The sequence below is a fragment of the Micromys minutus genome (genome assembly GCF_963924665.1).
Source record: "Micromys minutus genome assembly, chromosome: 15".
NCBI lineage: Eukaryota > Metazoa > Chordata > Mammalia > Rodentia > Muridae > Micromys > Micromys minutus.
In genome coordinates, this window is record NC_137984.1 from 13,124,886 (window position 1) to 13,138,389 (window position 13,504).

The following is a 13,504-nucleotide window of genomic DNA, read 5'->3' on the forward strand; positions in this document are numbered from 1 at the left end:
TCGGGCTCCAAAATGGGGGGGAGCTTCCAGGCAAGGGCTGATTTCCATTTCAAACTGCATTCTGGTACTTCGTACTCCAGCACCATTGGCCGATCAATATTTAATGCTTAGAGATTCTGACTCTGCAGGAGTCGTGTCAGGGGACTCTGAGAGCCAATCTGCTTGAGCTTCTGCGTGATAATTATTCATGGGCTCCTGCCTCTTGCTCTTTCTCTAGCACGGTCCCAGGCTGCAGACTCAGTGCCTTACTCTGACTCTCGCTCTCTCTGAGGCTACAGCCGGACCCTTCTCCTTCTCCTTCGCCTTCGCCACCGCTCCGTGCGTGCACATCCCTACAATGGCTAAAACAGCAATGGGTAAGAATCGCGCTTCGCTCCCCGCTGGCTCTATCTGGAGTCAATCTCTCCCTTTCTCTGAAGACATTAAAAGATATTTTATAAAGGGAAAGACATTCATGACACAGGAACTGGGAAGGTCGAAGGGAGCTCTGAGAGTAGATAAGAGACCTAAGGGGGGTGGGGGGGTTCCTTGAAAAACTAAAGCAAATGGTTTCTTTTTAAAAGATAGAAGCAGGTAAGTTTTCCTCCGATGGGCAGGAATTTTATTCTGCTTCCATATTTTAAATTAAAGTGCCATCGGAGGGGAGGGGGCTATCTTAAAGATCTGCCTTCAGTGAGGTAAAGGGACATTTCAAAAAGTGGTTTGGAACGTCCTATATTTATTCTGCATTTTAAAGAGAAAATAGAGACGGGAAAGAGGTGGTGTCTGGATAAAAGAGAAAATGCAAAGTCAAAGCGGTCCCATCCGGGCGGTTTGGGAGATGGGTGGGAACGGGGGATGGGAGTGGGCACGTTTAATGGTATTGTCTCTCTTGGAAAAACCGCTAGTCTTGGGGCGCGGTGCGGGGAGGTAAGGCGGCCGGAGGGGTGGGGTAGGACCTTAGCTCCTTTGTTTTAGGAAGAGGGAGGGGAAACAGGAGGAGGGCGTGGAGGGCACGGGTGGGCAGCTGCAGGGGCGGGGAAGCGTGTGCGGCGGGGAGGAGTAGAGGGACCTGGCTTCCCAAGGCGCCGGGGTGGGGTTTCTTTGTGTGTGAAGCTATGGTCCCCCCCCGGGGGGGCACCTGCAGCGCTGGGCACACTATGCGGACCGCCCCACCCTGTGCAGAGCCCAGCTCTGCACCCTCAGTAGAAAGGGAGCCAAATGGGGCACGACACTGAAGAACCCAGCCCTGGGGGAACAGCGGAGCCCCGCCACGCCCCACTCACTCACTAGAAGCCTGCTTGCCAGAGACCTGACCACTAACCTCAGCCGCTCCATCCTGGCCTCGTTGTTCTTCGTAGGGCAATGGGGAGAGTGGGTTAACATATTTTTCAGAACCACATTCAATAAGATATTTAGACATAGTGGCAAAAGGGGAAAAAAACGGAAAAGGAAAAGAAGCAAGGCGGGGAGCTATTCTGAACTCCTTAGATCATTTCTGGGGGAGGGGAAGGGACGTTTAGGGAACCTAGAAGGGTATACGGAAAATAATACAGATAAAGATGTGTAAGGAAGACATGAAGCAAAAGAGGTCAAGGTCTTTAAGATGTGCCACGTGCAATTTCAGTTTTGTGGGTCAGACGGAGCCAAATCTTTTGGGCTATGTAAAACCGCAAGAGAGTTCGGTCCCGATCCCAGGCCTTCGTTCTGAAAAGGGGCTGTGCTTCTCCTTGCCCTAGGGTGGACAGACTGGGTGGGGCCTGCCCTGGGGAGGCGCTGGAAGCCCCCCTCCCCTAGGCCGGGCTGTGGATGGAGAGCAGGGAGAAGGAAAAGGACTGGCTCCACCCTGCCTTGCCCCACCCTGTCTGCGGAACCCTGGAGACTTAGGTTCCACGCTGGCTCCCACGAACTTGGGTGGGGCTGCTGAACAGTCTGCAGTCCGGGCACCCCTCTTTCTAGCCCCGCCCTTCAGAACAACACCGAAGCCCTCAGGGTGTTCAGACACCTGGCCTGGCTCGGGGTCTCAGGGCCAAGCCCCTCCCAGCGGATAGATGGCTGTGCAGAAAGGCGAGCCCCGCCCGGCCACACAAAGACGCAGCCGCGCCCTGCCGGGGCCCTGGACCACAGAGGTGACCCCTTCCCTGTGGTTCGGGAAGGTGTCCTTGTTCACGCAGAACCCAAGGACCTTTTTCTAAGCCCCTGGCCTACTGTGTTTTGGCATAGAGACCCCACTGAGGGTCCTCCAATGGGGCGTGGCTCGGCCCCACCCCTCACTGCTAGAACCAAAGCAGTGAGCTTGGCGAGCGCGCACGTGGAGATCGCGCGCATGGACCCAGGCCAGCCCTGCAGTTCTCGCCTTCCTCTCAAACTGGGCGCTCGCCCCCGCAGGAGTATCCCAGGAGAGGGTTCTGCGCAGTGTCCTGGGCTACTCTCAGTGGCCACAATTGGCTATCAATCCGCTTGTCCGGAGGGCTTCTGATGAGGTTTGGGAAGATTTTTCTGCTCTGTCTGTACTCCCACAGAGAGGTTTCAGCTGCAGAGGACTCGCTAGTTACTCCTTATCATCAGAATTGTGATTCCTTGGAAATCATCATGATTATTAGCCCAAAACTCACTTACCTCCCCTAAGATCTCACTTGTTCCAAAAGGATTAACCCCTTGCCACTAATCTTCCTGATCATCTTCACCGACCTCCACCCTCTCCCCCATCCCCAACCCAAAGACGATTCTGTCTGCGGCTATTCACTTAAGTCTCTATAAAGCAAATACATTTTGACTTCTCGTCGCTGTTATGTCTGATCGTGTGACTGGTATGTATGTGCTGGAACTTGCTAAGGACAGCCTGTGTGCCGGATAATCGCTGGAAAATTCTCCACAGAGAATTGGTTTTTATTTCAATGGGCAAAAATGATATATAGGTGAGATGTTATGACCCTCCACAAGAAGATATGTGTGTGTATTTAAATATAGACTTCTGCACATTTTTTTTTGTTTTCCCCCAAAACAACTCTTCCAAGTGCTTTTTCATACAGCCTCAATTCTACCCAGAAACAGGGATCGTGAAACGGCAACCGCCAACCAATGAAACCCCCACCCCACAGATAACAGGTGCAAATGTCCCTTCTGCCATAATTAGACTGTACTTGTGAACGGGAGAAGAGACATTGCCTCCACGGTGGAAAGGGTGCCCTTTTGGGTTTTGGTTTGGTTTTTCTGTTTAAAAAAAAAAAAAAAAAAAAAAAAAACTAGCAAAGAGTAATCAATTAATCTACAAGGAAAGTGCTTTTCTCCGGATTCATTAAATAATCCGTGTATGCAGCACGTTTGTGCTAAGTGCATATTGCACTGCCCGTTATCTTCTCAAATGGAGGCACAGTATAAACCGAAGCATAAACAACTAGTAATAAAAAACTGAAGGTTTGGTCAGAATTTCAGGGGGAAGGTTAAAGAAATAAACGGAGCTCGGTCAACCAGTGACAGATAGCTAAGTCATACTAGCTGAGTGGGGACAGTGAACAGGGCTGTGCCTGGAGAAGCACATTGTCAGCCACTGGCACCATGGTAAGTGTCATGAATCTGTGCTGTTTGCCCTCACAAAAATCTATTAGGAAAGGCAGGTTTTAAAATGATCATTAGTACCGAATGTTTCGTAGCTTAAAAAATAAATAAATTCTAAACTTATGTTTCATCAAAATTCCTAACAGTTTTTCAGTGACTTACAAACAGATCTGTGGTGAGGGTTTCGATGCCAAGGGGAGGAAGATACATTTTCTATGAGAGCTGTGGCTTCTTCATTAGACGATTTTTTGGGGGAGGGGTCAGGATTTCACTTCTTACACTTAAAAGACTTAGCATCGCTTTCTATTTAAATTATAGTGGCTTATGGATAAATAGCGATTTGGAAAAATAAGCATTGGGTCATTTGTCACGATATGCCTTTCATCAAATCTGCTTGTCAGTAACAAAAAGAAATATGCTGCAAAAAGTTCCATTTTGTGTAGACTCGGAATATGCCCTCCAGGATGTCATAAAGCTGGGTCATAGAATAAAATAGTTTCCTTTTGTAATTTAGAATCAAAATACTTACTTGTTTCTGTGATTATCAGATATCTATCAAGCAAGATTTCTGCATAAAACCCAAATGACTGACTATAAAACAGAAGATGAATCCATACTGAATGTGTTCTCGTTGATAAATACTGTGCATCTTTAAGGAAGTTACTGTTATTCCGTCGTCCATTGATGTTTTCATTCCCTTAGCTGAGATGAAGTGTGGTCACTCCAGTAGCTAGCTGCTTGCAAAAAAAAAAAAAAGCTGGCTTCAAAGCATGTGGCAGCTAACTGCACAAACCCAGATCAGGGTGTGGTCAGCCCCACACTGATAGTTAATCCCCAGTTCCCACAGCTTTTCTTTTGTTTGTGGGAAACACACACACACACACATGCACACACCGTTGCTATCATGCAGTCTGTAACGTTGCGTAAATGAGCTAGTCCACAAGAAAACACTCAATAGTTAGTGACCCAAATGCTTCCAGAACCGAAGCTATTTGCTTCCTGGTTCTTGCAATTGGGACACCATGGAATCTGCACTAACTTTTCACCCCACTAGAGGGCACTCAGTTTCTTTATGATTGATTTAAACCTGGCCTCAAACACTAACTGCTCAAGGGGGAAAATTTTTTTTATTGGAATCAATCAATTGTTGATTTAATAAAATAATACCATTCTTTGCTCTCATGAATGAGAAGGGCATGAACATCTCTTCGGTGGGATGAGCGATTGTAATCTAAAGTTGGCAGAGCCCCGATAATTAGTCCCTCGTGATCTTTCTTTCCAGTTTCATTACAGTATAATTATTATATCATTTATGTTACTTCTGGGGTCGCATGGTGCATAAATGGTAGAAAATGTCAGTAGTGACAGCAAAATTATTTAGGAACAGATGTTTCAAAGGCACAAATTAACATCATTGTTTACTGATTCATTTATTTAGATATGCCCCATGCTAGGCACAGCTCTAATGTCAGAGGCTCCGCCCTTAAAGGAAACTGAAAAAAATAGTGAGTGAAGCAGACATGAAAATGTGGTCCTGAGGAGGTGTCAGTCTAGCAGCAACTGCTCTCCCACATCCCTAAAGGATAACTTCAGGCCTTGTCTAATGGGATTCCCATCCAGTTTCTGTGCTTGTTCAACTATTATGATTTATACGTGATATATTTATACATATATACAATTATACTTGATAATCGTTGAAATGACAAAAAATTAGTCCTAATGCCTTCGAACAGTTTTATGGGTATAGAAAAATAACTGAGACCCACTTTAAGGAAGAATAAGCAAAGAATAACCATAAGACTGTAAACTAATTTTGATGGCTACCGAAGAAAATTGTTTCAATGTTCAGTAGAAGAGGGATTTTTTTCTTTATATACCTTACATGGCTACAGTTTACCTCGAAGGTGTTTAGTACTATCGTACCAATGTGTTTCTCAAACGTTTGTGTTCGTTGCAGCTTAGAGCCCACTGGGGTAGGGACTGAGTGAAGGTGGATCTTCGACTCTGGCAACCTGCTGCTTGGTGTCAGTCCTGACCATCAACGCATCGCTCTTAGAATACAGTTATCAAGTGCATGTGCCCCTCATAGGGAGTTCCAGTGCCATGATTAAAGCTTTTTAAATCTGTGGCAATGGATTACAGAATATTTCACTCCCAAACTCATATGCACGGGGATTTAATTCCTCTGAGGATACGGACATGGTACCATCACACCCTCTTAATTAGATCGTTTAAAATATATTTGTGTTACAGGACTAAAATATATTTATGTTACAGGGCACAACAGAAGACCTTTGGAAAAAATTGTGGGAGAAATAAGACTGACCCTGTGCATGTGTGTGTGTGGGTGGGTGGGTCTGTGAAAAGAATAGAGCTTGTGACTCAGTTAAGAAGGGATAATAAATCATATGATATTACTGTTATTTACAACCGATACGCAGGACAGGAGTCAAAACCAGTAGGATAATACACAATTTATGAGACAGTTAAGTCCATATGGGAAACAAAGTGAAACAGATTAAAATCATACTGAACTTAGCGTATGTGCATAGATATTACTTATCAAGTTACTCCAATAGAGCATTTCATCCTGGATGTTGCATTTTTAAAAAGTATTAAGAATTCACTGGGTTATAAGAAATTCATTAGGTATGACAGTATTTTGGAAAACAGATTAAGTTTGGTATGGTGGTGGCTCATGCCTATAAATCCCATCACTCAGAACCTTAAGGTAAGAGGGTTTTACGTTCAAGGCCAACCTGGGCAATACTGTGAGACCCTAATTTAAGCCAAGTAAGTAAATATTTATTTCTGCTTTCTTAAGTCAATAAAGAACCCCCCCCCCCATTATTCAATATTACTCCACTAAGAAAGTTGGTCTGGAAGGTGAATAAATAGGTCTTCAAAGAATATCATGAAAAAGATCACATATCAGTTTCCAGTGAGTGGCAGGGCTGAGACACACTACATTTCTGGAAATTCTGTCCTGCAGAAAAATGGCACTAACTACACACTGTCTCAAAGACAGCATTAGAAGCATGATCTCATAGCAACTGGCCCAAGTGGTAGAACACAAAGACAGCCCGGAACTAGCAGAATAAGGTTGTCCTCCCCTTGTTACTGTGTTCAGTGGGCCATCCCGGGTCTTTCCAGGTTTCCTGGAAACCGACAGGCTGCTCAGCCTCCCTAATACTGCCACCTTTCAGTACCCTTCCCACACTGGTGCGACCCATGACCAGGAAACCATTTCGCTGCTACGTCATAAATGTAATTCTGCTACTATTATGAATCAGAATGTAAATATCTGATATGCAGGCTATCCATGTGACCCGCAAGTCGAGAACTGCTAACTTAGAGTGTTGTAGTTACTGACATGTTGCTTGTGTTGGTTGTTGTTGCTGTTGTTGTTTTATTTTTAAGAAAGGAATGCTGAAGCAGCATGGCAGAGGTTAGGTGTGAAATGGTTAATCCTGGCAGGTTTAGAGAAAACATTTGGAGATGATGGGAATTTAAAGCAAACACGTGGAGAAAATGTTAGTCCTGTGATAACAATTTTACCCCACTGTTGCTTTAAGAATTTGTTTTTTGATACAACAAACTGTATCTTTCAATCTTTGCATTGACCCCAGATATTTGATTTTAATTGTCAGTTTATGAAAGAAATTTAAATCTAAAGGAAATACAACCTGGGCATCTACATTTAATTAAACTATACATTATTTCAAGGTTACCTTACTAGTTCAAAAGCAAACAGGCAGGAGAGATCTGTGGGAAGGCTCTGATTCCCTTGTGCGAATTTTTTAAATTATCTTTAATAAGAGAATTTGGCCCTGTCATTTGTCAAGGAGACATTTGGGCAGTAAAGCCTGTGTTTATAATAACCCATTTTCATTAGTCATGATTGAGGATAGCATTTTTGTGTACATTCGTTCTCCCACAACACTTTTATGCCAATGTAAAGGCTGATTAACATCTTGGTATGCATTCATCACATTAGTCACCTGGAAACATGTCTAGGACTTGTGCCTGGGAGAAGTCCCATGTTACGCTGCAAAGCAGGATGAGACCCTTAGTAAATTTTTTTATTTACAATTTTGTTTACCTTAGGGAAGTTATAAGTTCCAAAATCAGTCTTCTGATAAAAGGTAGATAATTAATGGTCCCAAGTAACGCACTGGGGCTGACTGGTTTCGCTGGTGCATTGTCCAGGCTGAGTTTCCTTCCTCGCTGCACCACACTGCAGCGCCTTCTGGAGCTCCCACTTAGCCACTGCCCTTCTGCAACGACCATACTCGAGCCCTTGAGGTCTGTCCAAGAACTTAGGCTGCAACAGACTGTCAACACTGTGAGCCTATCGATCCACTGAATGTCTTTATATCAAGATGGAGATAATTGGATGCAGTCTCTTTACATCTTATCCCCAAAATACATTTTACAACAAATATTCTAAAGTCTACACTAAATTTTGATCAGTAATTGCCTTGCTTATTTAAAAAAAATTCTCTATATTAGCATTAGCCATAAACTTTAATTTCTATGGGAAAAAAATGTTCACAGTAAAGTAATTGTTTTCCAGTTGCATTCCTTAGTAAACAGAAACCTGACCTCCACAGGGGGCGTGAGGGAAACTAACAGATAATATATATTGACTTAGAAAGCTGAGAGCAGGAATCCTCACCTCTGGTGTCAGGGAATTTCAGACCTCTTGTGTAACCTGCCTCAGGACACAGTTTCACACGGAGCAATCGCTTTTACTTCTGACACGCCTACTGCCATTCTGTGACTGAGAGCAAGGTTTCAGCCGATATCCCCTCCTGATAACCACAGTGCAAACGTGAAAATGACTGCAGTCACTTCAGGTCTCTGTGACAGATCACAAGACTCACACTTCTGTCCCTTGAAAAATTGTCACTCTGTTCTCCTTCAGTCAGAGCAATTCTTCATCCATTTTAGAAAAAAAGCAGCTACGCTCAGAAGATTGGAAATTGTTCGGGTTTTGCTTGTTTTGTTTGTCTCTAACAGATGTCTCAGCAGCTAAGAGCACTGGTTTCACTTCCAGAGGACCCAGGTTCAGGTCCCAGAACCCACATGAAGGCTAACAACTCCAGTGACTAGGGGATCCAATGTCCTCTTCTGGCCTCTGCAGGCACTAGACAAACAGGTGGGACAGACTGACACGCATACAAAACACCCATATACAGAAACCAAATATACTTTTTAATTAGACAGTATAATCTGTCCACGTGAGAAACATTTTTTAAAGTGTATTACTTTGAATTTTTATTTTTTGTTTTTAATCTTATTTATTGAATGTATGAGTGCTCTGCTGCATATGCATCCACCTGCAGGAAGAGGGCATCAGATCCCCCTATAGATGGTTGTAAGCCACCATGTGGTTGCTGGGAATTGAACTCATGACCTCTGGAAGAGCATCCAGTGCTCTTAACCGCTGAGCCATCTCTCCAGCTCCTTATTTAGTTATCTTAAGGAATCGACTTTAAAAAGATTGTGTGTGTGTGTGTGTGTGTGTGTGTGTGTGTTTGTGGTTTCGTACGTGTGTGTTTGGGACAATGTCCTCATTCTATAGTCCAAATTGACCTCAAATGTGACTGTCCTTCAAGTATCCATTTTCCAACTCATGAGATTCCATGTGTGGACTACCACACCTGGGTAGTTAAGGGTGTCTGGGTGGGGGCGGTGCCTGTCATGGGCAAATGCCTATGAGCATGTATTTAAGCTAAGTAAATAAGGAAAACAAGAAACGCGGTCTGAATCTGACGTCACTTACTTTTGAAAGGTACATTCAAAATGCAGAAAACTGAGCTTAAATGGCGGTTGATTCCCTCAGGCAACAGCAGGTACTACTTCGAGGGCTGGCTGTCAGAACCCGCGGCTGAGCAGCCTTGAGCCTTCTTCCTGAGAAGAAGCTTACCCAAAGGTCCATCTGTGTCCTGCCCCACCTGACCTTCCCAAACCGAAGCTTCTTCAGTGGAAGGAAGGGGATGGACCAGAGAACACTCACTCGTCTGAGATGATCTCTGGGCCCAGAACAGGTACCCCAAAACACAGGCAGAAACTATGAAAGGGACGAGAAGAAACAGAACTCAACTGCCCAGCCTTGCGTCGCACAGTTCCCCTGCAGACAGCCTCTTGATGCTCTACGTCTGAGTCAGGCAGATTAAATCCTAATCAGAGAAAATGCATGGGGCCATGCCCACATAGACCAAACACTTCCTTAAAAACTACTTCAAATAGAAGCTAAAGGCGAAGCTCCGTGTAGTAGGAAAGAAGAGACCGGCACACACAAGATACCAAGCCCTGTGGAAATGGGAACGCAGCACTTCGGTTCCCCCCAAATGCTGCAGGTGGGAAAGAGCTGCTGTGGGGCTGGTGCGCAGATCCGGGGACCCCCTGCTCTGCTCACAGCCTGAGAAGCCCTGAGCAAGCTGCTCACTGTCTCTACGGTGGTAATACAGTCCTCACCGTTCCAAAGCGGGGAAATGATGCCTAACTGTGTCCTGCTCACTGAGAGAAGCGACAGAACACTTAGCATTTTACAGTTGTAAAAGGAAAAGAGTCACATTCTCTGACCCCCTCAGCCAATCACGAAAATACTAAATAAAAATGATTTTAAGACGAAGCATCTCAATTCTTGCGTTGATTTCCATATACAGTGACAGTCTGTTGGAAGGTACTTGCGACTGTGGAAGTGGCCACTACTCAGTAATTCTGTGTAACCGAAGGGAGGCTGAAATCCTATACACTTGCTGGAGAAGTCAAATCTCCGAGACGAATCCATGTCCAGCGAGGGCAGAGTTTAACAGTTACCGCATTCCATCCAGGCCAAAGTGCCATAGTGATGAAGACAATTAAAGCCACAGTGTATTTCTAAATATTACTTCTGACACATTTTCCTGGCGTTCATACCTCATCCTACTTGAACAATGTAAGAAACATCGGTATAGTTGAGTCTTTGTGTGCCAGGAAAGCTCATCAACGTCAGATGTCAATTAACATGCCCACACACACACACACACACACTCACACACACATACACAGACACACACACACACACACACACACAGTCACACCCAGACACACCCAGACACACTCACACACAGTCACACCAAGACACACCCAGACACACTCACACACAGTCACACCCAGACACACCCAGACACACTCACACACACTAACACACACATAGACACACACATAGACACACACAGAGATACCAGACATACACACAGACACACACACTCACATACACAGACACACACACACACACAGACACACTCACACACACACAGACAGACTCACACACAGACACATACACACAGATACCCACACACACACACATAGACACACAGACACATACACACACACAGACACACACACATGCACACACACACACCTCTCCTAAATTGTTCGTCAGCTTCCCCACACCCCAGCTCTCTTTCCTTTTGCTCAGTCATCCTACCCCACCCCCATCTCCTTGTTTTCCATGCTTCCCCCACTTCAGTTTCCAGCATCCTTGCTATTTCTCAAAAAAAAAAAAAAAGCCATGCATATGAGCACATGGTGTATAGACAGGAGATTGTGCTTATGATGTAACTCTGGATACACTGAGAAAACCTGCGCTCACATTTACACGTATGTTTTAGATTAGACAGTGCTTACAGAAATCTACACACAATCTGCCCGGTACTGTGTCAACCTTACAAACTATAGAGGCCAGACGGTAAGATATACTCTTCTTTCTCATGCACAAGGAGTCACTAAAAGGAGGAGCATTGCATGAAAGCATTGTTATGGTCCCCAACCTCACCAGGTCGCAGCTCCTGAGAAAGAGAATGCCCTATTGCTTTGAAAAGATGTAGCCATTTTCTCAGTTCGAAACCCTCAAGGACAGTCTGGAGAGCCTCGCAGGGAGCTTCATTTAATACTAAAACAAGATACAGTTCTGTCTGTATCTGGGGTGAATTTACTTTTCCAAGTTGAGGGGAGGAATTAAGCACCTTTGAAAAGACCTGGGTCACAATTGTTAGAACTTTCCTGAAAGTGAGATATAAAAAAGTAATCAGCATACGCAGGTGCAGTCTGAACATAAACTGTATTACAGCTTACCTAAGGTAAGTGCACACACAGACACACACACACACACACACACACACACCAATCTGATAGACACATTTTCTCAATTGAGGTTCCCTCCCAAATGACTAGCTTGTGGCAAGTTGACATTAAACCAGCCAGCACGTGTAGCCAAGTATCAAAAGAAAGAAAGATCAATTCGGCGATGATTAGTCTTTATTAGTAATATGTCAACAGTTCACTGTCCCAACACATCACCTCATCCACTACAGTAATATTCGATCCCCATTTGCAGACAAACTCACTTGCAGAAAGTATAATGTTAGATGGACAAACTCAGGTTTAGAGGGTACTTTGTGTTCTCTAACTTTGATAAACTCATTTTCAGGAGGTATAATAGTCATCTAGGATTAGTTAGATCCGGAACTGGAACACAAGTCTTGAGTTCCAGTTCCCATTTTCTTCACTACCCTAGGGGACTATTTGCTTATGTCCAGTTATTATTGACACCAAAAGCAGAAGAACATAAATAAGAGAAGAAATATTTACATCTCTCATTTTTTCTTGGTGCAATCAGTTGTCTGCCTTAAGAGGTGGTCACAGCAAAGATTTCAGAAATCCCATCTTCCAGCGTGACTGAAAGCTAGTGAATTTTCAGGGGAGAAGCCAATTTCACCATGCAATCCATGCTATCCCAGACTATCTCATACTATCCCATGCTATCCCATGCTATCCCAAGCTATCCCAAGCTATCCCAGGCTATCCCAGGCTATCCCAGGCTATCCCAGGTTATCCCAGGCTATCTGTTACCTCTGGGCTGTTAACCTCCAACCAAACTCTGTTTCTAAGGCAACTGACAAGCTCTGCATCTGTTGCGTACTCATGAATGACAGCCTCTCTCTTCTCAGCAACCAAAGGGTAAGCATTTGTAGACATCTGTTAGCTGCTGGGTGCTTGTTCAGGGGAATGCCTGCAAGGGAATACGGAATACATTAGGAGAGACACCCTCTCCACTCTCAAAAAAAAAAAAATGCAGGGTTGAGAAAAATTAGTAAACAAAACAGAGGAAATCAGGGCCGCTGGTGGGGAGCAATCCAGGAAAGGGACCCTTTCCTCGAAAAGCCAAAGGTACCAAAAAGCCTTTGCAATAGGAACCCTGAAGTTTGAGTGACATACGTATTTAGTTTTGGGACCATTACATTTGGTCACCACATCCTACTTGATGGACCTTCTCTCCACTAAACCTATTATAACATGGCTGAATTTCAAAACTGTGAGCAATATTCCAATGAAAACCCTACTTTTGTGAAAAACATGTAGCATAAATAAATTCAGAGGGAATAGAATTTAAAGAACAAACACTGTATCCTCAGATTTCTGTATCACCAACTGGTGATATTTTTACAGCAGCATGGTACCATGCCAAATTTCAGTTCACAGTTACATATTCCAATCAAATGCTTAATTCTATCTTTATTGTTTTTAACCAATGAGCGGAGTATTTGCTGCCACAAATAAAGTAAAGCCCATAGGCCACTCTATTCTCCCCATCTAGTAATACAAGCATGCAATCTTCATAGCGTAAGAATGACTATGGAAGAGAATTCCAGAAGGCGTGCAAAAGGCTTGTGCATCTTGTATCACTTTCTGCCTGTGAGGAAGAATATTTCAGGACAAAAATAGATTTTTTAGGAAGCATTAGGAAGAGTGGGATTTGCTCTGAGTATTTAACAACTTGAAACCAGAGATGTAAGTTGCTTCCTGAAACATTTGTTGCATTAGATAACATTCACACTATCACACATACAGCGCTCTTATGAAACACAAAGATCCAGAAAGAAGAAAACATTATAAGACAGAAATGTGAGCATGA

The 13,504-nt window shown here is 44.1% G+C and overlaps 1 protein-coding gene across 1 annotated transcript in view; it reads left to right on the forward strand.

Annotated features, from left to right (window-relative positions):
• Window positions 1-267: 267 nt before the first annotated feature.
• STMN2 (stathmin 2) overlaps window positions 268-13,504 on the forward strand; it is a 41,448-nt gene continuing 28,211 nt past the window's right edge. Inside the window, exon 1 of the mRNA XM_080929485.1 lies at window positions 268-356. Within this exon, the coding sequence (XP_080785611.1) occupies window positions 338-356 (19 nt within the window). The 5' untranslated portion in view covers window positions 268-337. The remainder of the gene's footprint in view (window positions 357-13,504) is intronic.